Source organism: Pongo abelii, chromosome 19 (genome assembly GCF_028885655.2).
Source record: "Pongo abelii isolate AG06213 chromosome 19, NHGRI_mPonAbe1-v2.0_pri, whole genome shotgun sequence".
Taxonomy (NCBI): Eukaryota; Metazoa; Chordata; class Mammalia; order Primates; family Hominidae; genus Pongo; species Pongo abelii.
In genome coordinates this window covers 71646701-71662832 of record NC_072004.2, presented here as the reverse complement: position 1 = coordinate 71662832, position 16132 = coordinate 71646701, and the positions used below count along the sequence as shown (strand labels likewise).

Here is a 16132-nt window from a genome sequence, read left to right as displayed (position 1 = left end):
ACAGCTCTGTGGCTTGGAGAATTTAGACTCTGTCTTCAGCCAGGCACTCACTCCCTCCCTCCCAGCACCATGCCCTACAACTTCTGCCTGCCCAGCCTGAGCTGCCGCACCAGCTGCTCCTCCCGGCCCTGTGTGCCCCCCAGCTGCCATGGCTGCACCCTGCCCGGGGCCTGCAACATCCCCGCCAATGTGAGCAACTGCAACTGGTTCTGCGAGGGCTCCTTCAATGGCAGCGAGAAGGAGACTATGCAGTTCCTGAACGACCGCCTGGCCAGCTACCTGGAGAAGGTGCGTCAGCTGGAGCGGGACAACGCGGAGCTGGAGAACCTCATCCGGGAGCGGTCCCAGCAGCAGGAGCCCTTGCTGTGCCCCAGCTACCAGTCCTACTTCAAGACCATTGAGGAGCTCCAGCAGAAGGTGAGCGGCATTGCTGTCATCTCCAAGCAAGAGAGTTTGCTGTGATTCTGTCTGTGATAGAGAAGTGTGTTTCTTGCTTCTGTGCTGTCATAATTCTTGCTTCCTCTTTTATTTCAAAATGGCTTAAGTCATTTCTAAAAGGTTGATGATTTCATATTTATTTTCAGTCCTCACTAAGCCACCTCTCACTCCCCAGATCCTGTGTACCAAGTCTGAGAATGCCAGGCTTGTGGTGCAGATCGACAACGCCAAGCTGGCTGCGGATGATTTCAGAACCAAGTGAGTTGTTCGGAATTTGCACTAGTGTCCATTTCTTCTGTTTAATCTTTAAAGAAAAGGGATTTCCATGGCTGTACTGAAAACAGCTCTACCCACCTGTTGTGAAGGATTCTGCAGAGGATTGGGGAGAACCAAGCAAAGAAATACAAAGTAGATGAGGACTCACATCAATCTCTTTGTTTTGGGATGAATACTGGGTATTGATGGAGCCTCCAGAAACCTCTGTCTCCTAGGCCTATTCATTACAGAAAGTGGAAAGATAAGGCACATGAGGTTATCAAAAATCATTCCTGTGAGTCTTGAAGATCTACCAGGTAGTACTCAGACCCTGTCCTTGTGCAGGTACCAGACCGAGCTGTCCCTGAGGCAGCTGGTGGAGTCGGACATCAACGGTCTGCGAAGGATCCTGGATGAGCTGACCCTGTGCAAGTCCGACCTGGAGGCCCAGGTGGAGTCCCTGAAGGAGGAGCTGCTCTGCCTCAAGAGCAACCACGAGCAGGTGAGACTAGAAATGAGAAATGCACAAACCTGTCTCAGCCTGTGGCTCAGGGTAGCTTTAGTGATTTGGAGCAGCAGAATGCAGAGTATGAGTACAAGGCTGAGGGTTTCCTTTAAAAACATCATGGCAAGAGAAAAATTGGAGAGAGATAAGACCTGTTCATGTTCCCAGACAGGAAACATCTTTCACTTTAAACTAGCACATTATACGAGTTGCTCAGAGCAGCTCCATGTGCTTGAAATTGATCAACAGTTGTAGAATGAGTCCTAGCATTGCAGTGTTATTGCTTTGCAAAGTCTTTTTTTTTTCTTTTTTTGTTTTTTTGTTTTCAGCAAAGGTCAAGGAAAAAAATCAAACCTTATAAATGTGAGTCTCTACTCTTTCAAAGTATTGGTGAAGAGTGTTTGTAAGCTTCTTCCTCTCTCTCGGGAGGGGCCATGACATGCTCTTACCTCTTACTTGATAGCAAGAGTGTTTTGATACACAGTTTGAAATTGCACAGCCTAGTTTTTTTGCATTCTGAGGTCCTCACAGCCAATTGTAAACTGGGAAAGTTGAACACCAATTAGTTCATCCTTCAGTGGCATCCAAGCAAACGTTTGGGATTTTTTTCTGAAGCCAAGTGCCATGGCACAGCAGATGGTGGAGAGGGGGCTATGCCACATGGAGTGCCTTGAGCTGTCACAAACTGCTCTACTCAAAGTTTCTTTTCTGAGAAAATAGACTAACAGGGTTTCAACAAGCAATGTCATTCCTTAGAGTCCATTCTTTGCTGAGCATAGTAACTCTTGTATTTTCTGCATCCATAGGAGGTCAATACTCTGCGCTGCCAGCTTGGAGACCGCCTCAATGTGGAGGTGGATGCTGCTCCCACTGTGGACCTGAACAGGGTGCTGAACGAGACCAGGAGTCAGTATGAGGCCCTGGTGGAAACCAACCGCAGGGAAGTGGAGCAATGGTTCACCACACAGGTGGGCATTTAAACACGTGGCCATTCAGGACCCAAGGCTCACCCTAGGGCCCCAGAGGCAGGGTCTGATCCTTTCTCCCCTTGGGTGTTTCAGACCGAGGAGCTGAACAAGCAGGTGGTATCCAGCTCAGAACAGCTGCAGTCCTATCAGGCGGAGATCATTGAGCTGAGACGCACAGTCAACGCCCTGGAGATCGAGCTGCAGGCCCAGCACAACCTGGTGTGTATTGTTCAGACCCGCTGGTGAGCGATGGGAAGTTGGGAGGCAGAGTCCCAGGGATGTGCTTGGGGCCACACACTCTCCTTAGCTCTTGGAGCTTGTGACTTCCTTAGAATCCTATGAAGAAACCCTTTGAAGGAGCAGCTCTCTGACATTCCCAATCTTCCCCACCACAGCGAGACTCTCTGGAAAACACGCTGACAGAGAGCGAGGCCCGCTACAGCTCCCAGCTGTCGCAGGTGCAGAGCCTGATCACCAACGTGGAGTCCCAGCTGGCGGAGATCCGCAGTGACCTGGAGCGGCAGAACCAGGAGTATCAGGTGCTGCTGGACGTGCGTGCCCGGCTGGAGTGCGAGATCAACACTTACAGGAGCCTCCTGGAGAGCGAGGACTGCAAGTGAGTACATGGACAGATGTGTTTGATGAAGTGATGCACGTGCGAGTGTAATAGTTAGACACCATACAAAGATTGCATGCCTTGGAAAGGAAATTTTATGCCTTCACACTAGACATGCTCAAACAGAACTCAGACAACATAATATGGCCATCATTTAAAACATAAATGGTTTGGTAGCAAGAGTTGTTTGATGTACAAACTGAAATTGCACTGCCAAGTCTTTGCATTCTACTATGATAATATGCATGACTGCATGATATGTGATCATTGCCTTACTTTTTACAATACCGTATTGTCTAGTGGGTACATTCCCATAGGCTACCTGATTTGATCTTATAATTACCACAGGTGGGCTGGATCAGTATTCCCTCCAGTCTACAGGAAAGTAAACTGGGGCTTGGAGAAGGTAAATGACTCACCCCATGTCATCAGTTTGGCATGAATGGATTTGAGAGTAGACATCAGAGTTTCAGAGTTTCTGTTTACCTTGGTGCTCTATGGCAGGGAGACCATTAACAATTTGAGTTATCTTTGTAGCAGGGGAACCTATGCCTTTTATGTTCTAGGCCAGGCCAAGTCCTGAGAGGCATTCTTACCCTCGGGGATATCTCTGGCATATGATTTTAAAATTTCCCTTAACTCACCTTTCCACATCATTCTTTTGTCTCCAGTCTGCCCAGCAATCCCTGTGCCACGACCAATGCGTGCAGCAAGCCCATCGGACCCTGTGTCTCCAATCCCTGTACCCCTTGCGTCCCTCCTGCCCCCTGCACACCCTGTGCCCCACGCCCCCGCTGTGGGCCCTGCAATTCCTTCGTGCGCTAGAACCTAGGGAATGCCAGAGGAGAAAGGATGCAGGGCGCAGGACTCCAGAGCTGTGACCTGGCTCTGGTTCAACAAAAGGGGCCTGAAAACATCATTTGCATGGCTGGAGTTGCCCCAGTAAGGCAGCCAAGAAACTCACCCAAAGCCTGCAGCCTCCCCAACTACTCCAGACTGTCCTGCTCACCCTTTCCTTCCTGGGGGTTTGTTCCTTCCTATGCTCACCCAGAGAACTTTCTGATGTGCCAGTGGCCCTCCCTTTTAACCTCCTAATAAATATCATTTCCTTGGCAAAGCAGACGCCTTTTTCATTTGTATTCATTTGTTTCAACGTGCTCATCACCTGAGTACCCTATAAAAAGCCACTTGAAAGACAAGCCGTATAATGGCCTGACTCTTGGATACCGGAGCAGTTTCATGCCTCGGGGGCAGATGGTGAATCTGGTGCCCTGGACCCAGGAGCAAGGCAGGCAGGCAGGCCAGTGGGAAGGAGGGTGGAGGTGCTGAGTGCTGCAGTCCCTATCTCCCCTTAGCTATTCTTGGATTTCCCTTCTAACTTGGACATCTCCCAGAGCTGCTTGTATCCAAATCTGAATGGAGGAGGCATGAGCTGCTGGCTGGAAAGAAGCTCTGGAAAACTCATGTTCTTTCAGCAGGAGTTTCGGGTTCAGTGCTGTATTATTCTGGGTTATTGGTGGTCCAGGCATTTCCCAGCAAAGAAACCCTCTGACCTGCCCTGCTATGCCCAGGAATTCCTCCTTTCCCTTGTGTGGGTCGATCATTATCAGCCTGGGCTTCCAGCTTCTGTCTTCCGTCCTCGACTCCAGGTCTTAGAGACCCCATCAACTCTTTATTTGATCCTTTGGCCTTTCTCAATTCAATCCAACCAGTACTCGTTGAATACCTACTCTGTGCAGATGCTGGGTGGTGGGATGGGGAGAGACACATGAAGAAAGACACAGTTCCTGACCGCAACTTATTTACAATTTGTTAAAAAACTGGTCCCCAAGTAGTGCTATTATAAGGCCCAGTCCCCTGGCACTGTAAACAGCTGATGGGTGCTAGAAGGAACTCTGAGTACTGAAAGGGACAATGCTGGTGCCCAATGGCATCGGTGTTTATCAAGAAAGGGCATCTTTCTTTGACTCTCATGAAGACCCATGGAAGTGTTTAAGCATAGACCTCCTGAAATCATAGAGGGCCATTTTGATCTGAAGGGATCAGAGGTCTCTGACTTTTCCCACCACACCAGGCTTTCCCAGCGGGTATCAGACTCCACTTGGGTGAAACATAGTCCTGTGTCCTAAAATGATCAAGTGAATCGGAATTTTATATATATATATATATATATTTTTTTGATAAAGCAGTGATTCTCTCCACCATTATTTCTCCCTTGATTCTTCTTTTTAAAACTCAAGTTCCAGGATGGATTTGGATTTGTGCTTTGCTGCTTGGCTTGTGAGAAGCCTCTGACCTGGAACTCTGTCTCTACTATGATTCACCCTGTGTCTGTGATTTCCTCCAAACCCAAGGTCAAACTCAGTCCAGAGGCTCTCTCTCATGTTGCTTGTTTGTTTATTCCACATCCTGCTTATGTATATTATTTTACGATAATACAGAAGTACGCTAATAGCTCCTGTGGTAGACAGAATAATTGTCCCCTCCATCCCTCATCAAAATGTTCATGTTCTAATTCCTGGAACCTGGAAATATGTTAGATTACATATTAGATTACATAAAAAAGGAAATTGAAGTTGCAGATGGAATTAAAGTTGCTAATCAGCTGACTTTATGACAGGGAGATTATCTCGGATTATCAGGTGGACTCAGGGTTCTTAAAAGTGGAAGAGGGAGGCAGAAGAGTGAGAAGGAGATGAAACTATGGACATAGGTCAGAGTGATGCGATGTGAGAAGAACCTGCCTTGTCCTTGAAGGATTTGAAGATGGAGGAAGTGGGTCATGAGCCAAAGAATGCAGGTCATCTCTAGACCTTGGAAAAAGCAAGTATTCTCCTCTGGATCCTTTAAAGAGAAACACAACCCTGCCAGCCCTCTGATTTTATTTTTATTGTGGTAAAATATGTACAACATAAAATTTACCATTTTAGCCATTTTTAATGTGCAATTCAGGGGCGTTAAGTACATCCACATTGTTGAACCCCATGCACAGATTCCCACTAATTTTTGGCAAGTCTTTTCAGGAACTGCCTTTAGATTCAATTATGAGTCACAATCCTATGGAGGTGGTTTTAAAAACGATCCAAATTGATTGTCTATGTCACTCACAAGGTTTCTTTTTGAACAGCTTCAAAAAAGTCAAACCTATCCTCAGAGGACAAAGGTTTGCTATCAGCAAACTGGATATTAAAAAGATACAGACATTAACAAAACAGAAATTTCTTAACATGCTTTGACTAGAGATGGCATCCTGGAATAAAGGAAAATTCTGGCTGGAGGCAAAATTTATAGGATCTGTAAGTTCTGCCATGTTTTTTAAACCATAAAAATCTCAATCATTGTAGCTATACCTCCCCTTAAACTTTTCCATGTGGCTTTCAAATTATTTCCAGGTGCTCTGTCATCATCATCAGACACAGGCAGGACAGTGGTTCTCAACCTTGGCTGTGTTTGAAATCACCCAGGGAACTTAAACAATTTTTTGAGGCTTGAGTCTGCCCTCAGGGAGTCTGATTTAATTGATCTGGGATTCAGCCTGGTCACTGGGAGTTTAAGAAGCTCTACAGGTGATGAGCCTCCAATGAGCTAGGTTGAGACTCACTTACCAGAACCTGGATTCTAGTTCTGACATTTACGACCTTAATAGCCCTGTGTCTTTGGATAAGACATGTGGCTTCTCCTAGCTTTAGTTGCCCCAAAGGTAGAGTGGAGATAACCAAGTCTTCTCTACTTACTTTATAAACTTGCCAAAGGAAGCATGGAAAACTGTTTATGGAAACACTTTCTAGACCACATATTTTTATTAGGATTATTGATAATTTTTATTATTGCTGGTATAGCTAAGCTTCTTAAGGGTAAAAAAGTATCACCATTTTCTTTTTCTTTTTGGATTTAGGTTCAACAGCAGGATTTGTATATTGTCCTATTGTCTTTCACACCACAAATTCTTCTTTAAACCCAGTTGTGCACCAGAAGTGTATGGTCTGCTCAGCATATTTGATACTTTTTTGCCCTAGGCTCCTTTTGTGATGGGTGGGAGAGCAGCTCCTTTTTCAGTTGTCTGGGCTATTTGGCATGTCTGACGCTCTTTGGTGACCTGTTTTATTGCCTCCTGAGCTGTCTTGGTCTAAACTCTTAGCTGGCAGGATCTACCACTCTCCGACCTTTGACTTTTCCCTATGCTTATCTCCTGGATATTTTTGCTGTTTCTTTTCTTTTCTGTTTCCCTGCAAATTTTATGTTTACTTTGGGATGGAGCTAAGACACTTTTTTTTTCCATCCTTACATCTGGAGTTAAAGCCATCATTTGAGTTTTTTGAGGCCTGAGGCTGCTGTCAGCATCTGCAGGAAGAACAGCAGGCTGTCCAGGACTGCTCAGCATTTTCCTCTATATAAGCACATCCCGTTACTCCCAGGAGCCAAGCCGTGCCATCATAAGCTTGTGGGATTTGTTACTTTTTTTTTTTGAGATGGAGTCTTGCTCTGTCACCAGGTGGAGTGCAGTGATGCGATCTCAGCTCACTGCAACCTCTGCCTCCCAGGTTCAAGCAATTCTCTTGCCTCAGCCTCCCAGGTAGCTGGGAATACAGGCGCCCACCACCATGCCCAGCTAATTTTTTGTATTTTAGTAGAGACGGGGTTTCATCATGTTGGCCAGGATGGTCTCCATCTCTTGACCTCATGATCTGCCTGCCTTGGCCTCCCAAAGTGCTGGGATTGCAGGTGTGAGCCACTGCGCCCAGATGGGATTTGTTACTTTTTAAACTCCCAGTTTGCTGAGGAGTAAAGCAATGTGCGGGAAACATAGGTGTGTCTTGTCTGGTGCTCATAGCTGGTGTCCAATACCAGCTATCCATAATCTCTCTTCTGCATTTGCTCCCAGCTGTTATGTTTTGTCACAGCCTGGCCTAGGTCAGTGTCTCATCTCTCTAACTCACAATAAATATGACGGATCAGGCCGACTGGAGCCTGCTTACTTGTGTCATTTTGAATGAGTTAAATTTCCTCCCAACATTTCAGATTCTTCATCTCTGCTACATGGTGACAAAAATGGAACCTGAACACTCAGGTTCTGGGGTGAGGATGAAATGCTATATGCAAAGGTACCTAGTAGACTATCTGACTAGAAAGTGATTGATTGATATTCATTTCCTTACTACCTTACTGTCTGGGCATTAGTTTTCTCCTCCATCCATTCAGGTCCTTCTAGCTTTAGAATTCTTTGATTCTAGGAAACTGAATTTACTTCTGAGATGAACTTTTACAAGGTTAAAACTCATGGTTAGAAGGGTAGTCTTTCTTCCAAGTTCTAAATCACTTAGGTCACGTAATTATGCATTTTAATTTGCTTAGATGTTCAGAAAAGACAATCTAGTTTCCAGTTTGGATCAATTATGCAAAAGGACGATTATTTCCCTGTGGAGAAAAGTAAATGAGTAAGACTTGGCCTTAGTTCAGGAAGATACCATAGAGATTAGCTGGGTGCCCAAAGGCTTGGGCAGAGAGGCCTTTGGAGGAATGATGGAGTATGAAGGGGTGGGGAACAGGGCCCTAGAGGGGACCAGAAGGAAAAACTACGAAGTAAGGGGCAATGGGAAGCAATGAATATTTCCCTCAGAAACCAGAGAAACCTCTGTGCCAAATATAAAGGTTTTGTACTGTGTTCAGGTGTTCATGATCAGGAGTAATAGACCTGAATTGTTCAAATCCCTGTTCCACCATTTATTGCCTGTATGTAGGGCAAATTTGGAGCTTTTCCCAGTTTATTTCTTTATCTGTAACATGGGAATAATAGGCCAACCTTATGCAGTTGTTGAGAGAATCAAATGAGAAATGTGCCAAAGTGCTTAGTGCCTTGTTCGGCATCTAATAAGCCTTGATGAAATGGCAGAATCATCATCAACAACAACACTGCCATTATTATCATTATTACAAATGCTTGCACAGAGCTATAAGGCTAGAAGATTCCAAGAGGATAACTAAAGCACATTTCAATCCCAGTACCAGAAAAGAGGCTTTGGTGATATTACAATTTCATGTGGAGAACTTGTCCTCCTCAAGAACTACCCCAAATAAGATAACCAAACCCACAAGATCAGGAACTTAGCAGAGAAGATAGAGGTAATGGTTATCTGCCAACTTCCTATTTCAACCACTAAGTTAATGTTAACATTTGCATTTTGATGGTTAATTTATGAATAGAGTTCTGTGCCCCTAGTACTTACAAGGTAAGTGGGTGAAGTTTGAGCACTACTGGGTTGGGATGGGCAATGGGCAATTTGTCTGCTTAACAAAGTAGAATTTTCACAAAATTCTTCATCTGAGCCACCTGGGTCAACAATAGGAACAATGTTTATGGAAATAAACATCATCACTCCCTCCCCCAAACATGTTCACACACAATACCTTACCTTTTGCAAAACAAAAACAAAAACAAAAACAAACAAACAAACAAAAAACAAAACTATGAGGTAGGCAGCATTATTATTATTTCATTTCAAGAGATGAGATAAACAAGACTCAAAAAAGGGAATGAACTTCTCTGAGCTCATATCATAGGTAAGGATGTAAATCCAGGTCATTTAATTTCAAATTCGTGTTTTTTGTAGAGTGACATCAGCAAGATGAGGGAATAAGCAGCCCTGGACCCTCCTCACCCTCATGGACACACTGATTCAATAATAATACTCAGATAAATTTTATTTGTGAGAAATCTAGTAACAATTTGAGAGGCTCTTGCACCCTGGATGAGTGTAAAACCAGCCAAATCAAAGTTGGTAGAAAGATTTTAAGATACTCTATCACAATAATCCCTGCTTTCTCAGCATAGTGTCATATGGTTAGGAGGAAATCCCCAGCTCCCAGCTTCTTTGCAGGGAGAGAAGGAAATAACTGGACCATACATCCAACATTCAGATTTTTCTGAGGGCTGCCAATGCACTAGCTTCTGTCTTGCCTGTCTTAGAATGCGGATGGAATCCAGCATACTCCAGACATCTAGGAGCCATTGAGAACAAAGAGGGTAATTTTAACTACCACATGAATATTCACCACAGCCCTCTCCCCCCGGCCAAGTTCAGAGCGAGCCAGTGAAAAACCCTGGGTCCCAGGCTCTCCCTGGAGAGAGAAAGAGTTAGACCTGTGTCCAATATTCTGACTTTTCTGTGGACAGTATCAGGGATGGGCTTCTGTCTCACCTGTGCCAGAGTGCTGATGGAAACTAGCCATACTCAAGATGCCTGGAGGCTGCAAAGATGGTGGTTTGGACTAGCACAAAAATTTGAGAGGTCCCCAGTGTCTCTGGCTGGGCTGATTGGTGAAGGTCTTCTCCAGTACAAGGCCAGTCCATGAAGATTGGGAGAGGTGGCTGTTTTGTCTAATGCACAGACACCAGCACAAAGATCCAAGGATAATGAAGAAACAGGGAAATATGTCCTAAACAAAGGTACAAGATAAATCTCCTGAAGTTGACCCCAATGAAAGAGATATACAATTTACCTGAAAGAGAATTTGAAGATCAGATACTTGTAGATATGTGGCATTATTTCTGACGGCTCTGTTCTGTTCCATTGATCTATATCTCTGTTTTGGTACCAGTACCATGCTGTTTTGGTTACTGTAGCCTTGTAGTATAGTTTGAAGTCAGGTAGTGTGATGCCTCCAGCTTTGTTCTTTTGGCTTAGGATTGACTTGGCGATGCGGGCTCTTTTTTGGTTCCATATGAACTTTAAAGTAGTTTTTTCCAATTCTGTGAAGAAAGTCATTGGTAGCTTGATGGGGATGGCATTGAATCTGTAAATTACCTTGGGAAGGATGGCCATTTTCATGATATTGATTCTTCCTACCCATGAGCATGGAATGTTCTTCCATTTGTTTGTATCCTCTTTTATTTCCCTGAGCAGTGGTTTGTAGTTCTCCTTGAAGAGGTCTTTCACATCCCTTGTAAGTTGGATTCCTAGGTATTTGATTCTCTTTGAAGCAATTGTGAATGGGAGTTCACTCATGATTTGGCTCTCTGTTTGTCTGTTATTGATGTATAAGAATGCTTGTGATTTTTGTACATTGATTTTGTATCCTGAGACTTTGCTGAAGTTGCTTATCAGCTTAAGGAGATTTTGGGCTGAGACAATGGGGTTTTCTAGATATACTATCATGTCATCTGCAAACAGGGACAATTTGACTTCCTCTTTTCCTAATTGAATACCCTTGATTTCCTTCTCCTGCCTAATTGCCCTGGCCAGAACTTCCAACACTATGTTGAATAGAAGTGGTGAGAGAGGGCATCCCTGTCTTGTGCCAGTTTTCAAAGGGAATGCTTCCAGTTTTTGCCCATTCAGTATGATATTGGCTGTGGGTTTGTCATAAATAGCTCTTATTATTTTGAGATACGTCCCATCAATTCCTAATTTATTGAGAGTTTTTAGCATGAAGGGTTGTTGAATTTTGTCAAAGGCCTTTTCTGCATCTATTGAGATAATCATGTGGTTTTTGTCTTTCGTTCTGTTTATATGCTGGATTACATTTATTGATTTGCGTATATTGAACCAGCCTTGCATCCCAGGGATGAAGCCCACTTGATCATGGTGGAAAACCTGACAAAAACAAGAAATGGGGAAAGGATTCCCTATTTAATAAATGGTGCTGGGAAAACTGGCTAGCCATATGGAGAAAGCTGAAACTGGATCCCTTCCTTACACCTTATACAAAAATCAATTCAAGATGGATTAAAGACTTAAATGTTAGACCTAAAACCATAAAAACCCTAGAAGAAAACCTAGGCATTACCATTCAGGACATAGGCATGGGCAAGGACTTCATGTCTAAAACACCAAAAGCAATGGCAACAAAAGCCAAAATTGACAAATGGGATCTAATTAAACTAAAGAGCTTCTGCACAGCAAAAGAAACTACCATCAGAGTGAACAGGCAACCTACAAAATGGGAGAAAATTTTCGCAACCTACTCATCTGACAAAGGGCTAATATCCAGAATCTACAATGAACTCCAACAAATTTACAAGAAAAAAACAAACAACCCCATCAAAAAGTGGGCGAAGGACATGAACAGACACTTCTCAAAAGAAGACATTTATGCAGCCAAAAAACACATGAAAAAATGCTCACCATCACTGGCCATCAGAGAAATGCAAATCAAAACCACAATGAGATACCATCTCACACAAGTTAGAATGGCAATCATTAAAAAGTCAGGAAACAACAGGTGCTGGAGAGGATGTGGAGAAATAGGAACACTTTTACACTGTTGGTGGGACTGTAAACTAGTTCAACCCTTGTGGAAGTCAGTGTGGCGATTCCTCAGGGATCTAGAACTAGAAATTCCATTTGACCCAGCCATCCCATTACTGGGTATATACCCAAAGGACTATAAATCATGCTGCTATAAAGACACATGCACACGTATGTTTATTGCGGCATTATTCACAATAGCAAAGACTTGGAACCAACCCAAATGTCCAACAATGATAGACTGGATTAAGAAAATGTGGCACATATACACCATGGAATACTATGCAGCCATAAAAAATGATGAGTTCACGTCCTTTGTAGGGACATGGATGAAATTGGAAATCATCATTCTCAGTAAACTATCACAAGAACAAAAAACCAAACACCGCATATTCTCACTCATAGGTGGGAATTAAACAATGAGAACACATGGACACAGGAAGGGGAACATCACACTCTGGGGACTGTTGTGGGGTGGGGGGAGGGGGGAGGGATAGCACTGGGAGATATACCTAATGCTAGATGACGAGTTGGTGGGTGCAGCGCACCAGCATGGCACATGTATACATATGTAACTTACCTGCACATTGTGCACATGTACCATAAAACCTAAAGTATAATAATAATAATAATAAAAGAAAAAAAAAAAAAAAAAGAAAGAGAATTTGAAATAATCATATATTCGAAATAGAGAATTCAAAATAACCATATAATCATAGGCTGGGCATAATGGCTCATGCTTGTAATCCCAGCACTTTGGGAGGCCGAGGTGGGTAGATCACTTGAGGTCAGGAGTTTGAGACCAGCCTGGCCAACAGGGCGAAACCCCATCTCTACTAAAAATATAAAAATTGGCTGGGCATGGTGGTGTGCAACTGTAATCCCAGCTACTCAGGAGGCTGAGGCATGAGAAATGCTTGAACCCAGGAGGTGGAGGTTGCAGTGAGTTGAAATCATGCCACAGTACTCCATCCTGGGCAACACAGTGAGACTCTGTCTCAACAAAACAAAACAAAAACAAAATAACCATAATTAAAGATGCTCTGCAAGGCCAGAAGAACAATACACAAACTGAGAATTTTCAACAAAAAGGCAGAAAATATAAAAAGTACCAAACATAAATCATGCTGCTGAAAAATACAATAACTGAATTGAAAAATTCAATAGAGGGATTCAATAGCACACTAAATCAAGCAGGAGATAGGATCAGTGAACTCAAAGTCAGGTTATTGGAAATTATCCAGAGGAACAAAAAGAAAAAAGAATAAAAAAGAGTAAAGAAAGCTTAAGAGATGTATGGGACATCATCAAGCAGACCAACATTCACATTAGGAAGATCCAGAAGGAGAAGAGAGAGAGAAAGTTTAGAAAATTTATTAAAAGAAATAATGGCTCAAAACTCCTGAAACCTGAGAAAGAACATTGACATCCAGATCCAGGAAGCCCAGTGTATCCCAAATAAGATCTTCAAATAAATCAAAGTGATACACATTATAATTGAATTGTCAGAAGTCAAAGACAAAGAGGGAATTTTGAAAGCAGCAAGAGAAAAGTGACATCATGTACAAGGAACCTCCATAAGGTAATTAATAAATTTCTTAGCAGAAACTTTGCAGGCCAGAAGGACATGGGATAATATATTTAAAGTGCTGAAAACAAACCAACCAACAAACAAACAAACAAACAAACTGCCAACCAAGAATATCATTCCCAGTACAATTATCCTTCAAAACTGAAGGAGAGATACAGACTTTTATAGATAAACAAATCTGAGGTAGTTCATCATCACTGGACCTGCCTTACAAAAAATGTTAAAGGAAGTTCTTTAAGTTGGATGTTAAACAGTAATATAAATGCATGTGAAAGTATAAAACTTGCTGGTAAATGTAAATATATTGATAAATATAGACTACTGTAATACTACAATGGTGGTAGGTAAATCACTCTTTTAATTCTACTATAAAATTTATTTATTTATTTATTTATTTATTTTTTTGAGACAGAGTTTCACTCTTGTCACCCAGGCTGGTATGCAGTGGTGTGATCTCGGCTCACTGCAACCTCTGCTTCCTGGGTTCAAGCAATTCTCCTGTCTCAGCCTCCTGAGTAGCTGGGATTATAGGCGCCTGCCACCACGCCCAGCTAATATTTATATTTTTAGTACAGACGGAGTTTCTCCATGTTGGCCAGGATGGTCTCAAACTCCTGACCTCAGGTGATCTGCCCTCCTCAGCCTCCGAAAGTGCTGGGATTATAGGCGTGAGCCACCATACTTGGTTCTCTACTATAAAATTTAAAAGATAAAAGTATTAAAAATAACTATAACTATAAAAATAGGTTAATGCATGCACAATATAACAAGATGTAAATAATGACATCAATACATAAAAGATGTGTGTGGGAGAACCAAAAGAGTAGTTTTTGTATGCAGTGAAAGTTATCAGCTAAAAATAGACAGTTATAAGTTGTTTCATATAAGCCCTATGATGATCACAAAAAAATACCTATAGAAGATACACAAAAGAAAAAGAAAAAGGAATAAAAACGTATCAATACAAAAATCCATGAAACACAAAGGAAGACAGCAAGATAGGAAAAGAAAGACAAAAGAACTCTGAGAAAGACAAAAGAATTAACAAAATGGCAATATTAGTCTTTCCCTATCAATAATTTATGGAAATGTAAATGAGTTAAACTCTCCAATCAAAAGACATGGAGTAGGTGAATGGATTTTCAAAAAACCAACCAGTTCTATCTACATACTATCTAGAAGAGACTGACTTTAGATTTAAAGACAATGTATAGGCTGAAAGTGAAGGAATGGGAAAAAAAATATTCCGTACAAATGGTAACCAAAAGACAGCAGGATGGCTGTACTTATATATCAGACAAAATAGTCTTTAAGTCAAAAACTGTCACAAAAGGCGAAGAAGAACATTATATAATAATGAAAAAAATCACTAGGAAGATATAACAATTACACACATATATGAACCCAACATCAGAGCACCTAATATATATAAAACAAACATTGACAGAACCAAAGGGAGAAATAGACAATGTAATAATAGAAGAATTCAGTAACTCACTTTTGATAATGAATAGAATATTCAGATAGAAAATCAACAAGGAAACAACGGACTTGAGCAATACTATAGAACAAATGGACCTAACAAATAAAACGTTCTATCCAATGGTAGCAGAATACATATTCTCCAGTGCACGTGGAACATTCTCCAGGATAGATCACATGTTGGGTCACAAAAGAAGTCTTAACGAATTTAAGAGGATTGAAATCATGCTAAGTATCTTTTCCTACCACAATGGAATGAAACTAGAAAACTAGAATGGAAATAGGAAAAAAACTGAAAAATACACAAATATGTAGAAATTAAAAAACACATTTAAATAATCAATGGGTCAAAGAAGAAATCAAAAAGGAAATTAGAAAATATCTTGAGACAAATGAAAATGAGAACACAACATATCAAAATTTATGGGATGCAGCAAAAGCAGTACTAAGAGGAAAGTTTTATATATGTATATACATAAACATATCTAAACATACACACATGCCTACTATGTACCTACAAAAATTAAAAAATTAAAAAAGATAAAGAACAAACTAAGCTCAAAGTTAGCAGCAGGAAGGATATAATAACACTTTTTGCTCTAAGTTTTATTATGATACTTATGATAAAACTTAGAGCAGAAATAAAAATAGAGACTAGAAAAACAATAGCAAAAAATCAATGAAACAGTTTTTTTTGAAAGACACAGAAAATTTACAAACCTCTAGCTAGACTAAGAAAAAAAGAGGAAACACTCAAATAAATAAAATCGAACATGTGCTTTTCTGCTCCTCTCCTGCCGCCTTTGAAATTCAGATGCATCCTTCTTTAAATGATTTGTATTGTGTTCCACAAATAATCTTTTGGGACTTCTTTCTGAAACATGACTTTGTTTCTATGCAGAACAAAGGCAAGGTAGAGTGACAGGGAAAAGAAGTCAGGTAGGGAAGGCTATTCTGTGAAGAGTGATTGTTGGGCAATAGAGAGGCTCTCTAGGTTATGCAAGAGTCAAAGGGTAACTGGATCCCAGAGGT

General features: G+C 41.8%; 1 protein-coding gene across 2 annotated transcripts; it reads left to right on the top strand.

Annotated features, from left to right (window-relative positions):
* Positions 1 to 3902, top strand: KRT31 (keratin 31). Of its 2 annotated transcripts, none has more exons than XM_002827548.5 (7): positions 1 to 417; positions 614 to 696; positions 1039 to 1195; positions 2005 to 2166; positions 2260 to 2385; positions 2562 to 2782; positions 3454 to 3902. In XM_002827548.5, exons 1-7 carry the CDS (start codon positions 70 to 72, stop codon positions 3605 to 3607), a joined length of 1251 nt encoding a protein of 416 aa, XP_002827594.1. In that variant the 5' UTR covers positions 1 to 69; the 3' UTR covers positions 3608 to 3902. The 2 variants fall into 2 exon arrangements, with proteins under 2 accessions (XP_002827594.1, XP_024091044.1); XM_024235276.2 differs by having other exon boundaries at positions 70 to 417; positions 2260 to 2389; positions 2566 to 2782; positions 3454 to 3607.
* Positions 3903 to 16132: the final 12230 nt, after the last annotated feature.

Coding starts and splice junctions, on each gene's coding strand:
- KRT31 (XM_002827548.5), top strand. CDS start 70: ATGCCCTACAACTTCTGCCTGCCCAGCCTGAGCTGCCGCACCAGCTGC. Junction 697..1,038: donor GCGGATGATTTCAGAACCAA/GTGAGTTGTTCG, acceptor GTCCTTGTGCAG/GTACCAGACCGAGCTGTCCC. Junction 2,783..3,453: donor CTGGAGAGCGAGGACTGCAA/GTGAGTACATGG, acceptor TTTTGTCTCCAG/TCTGCCCAGCAATCCCTGTG.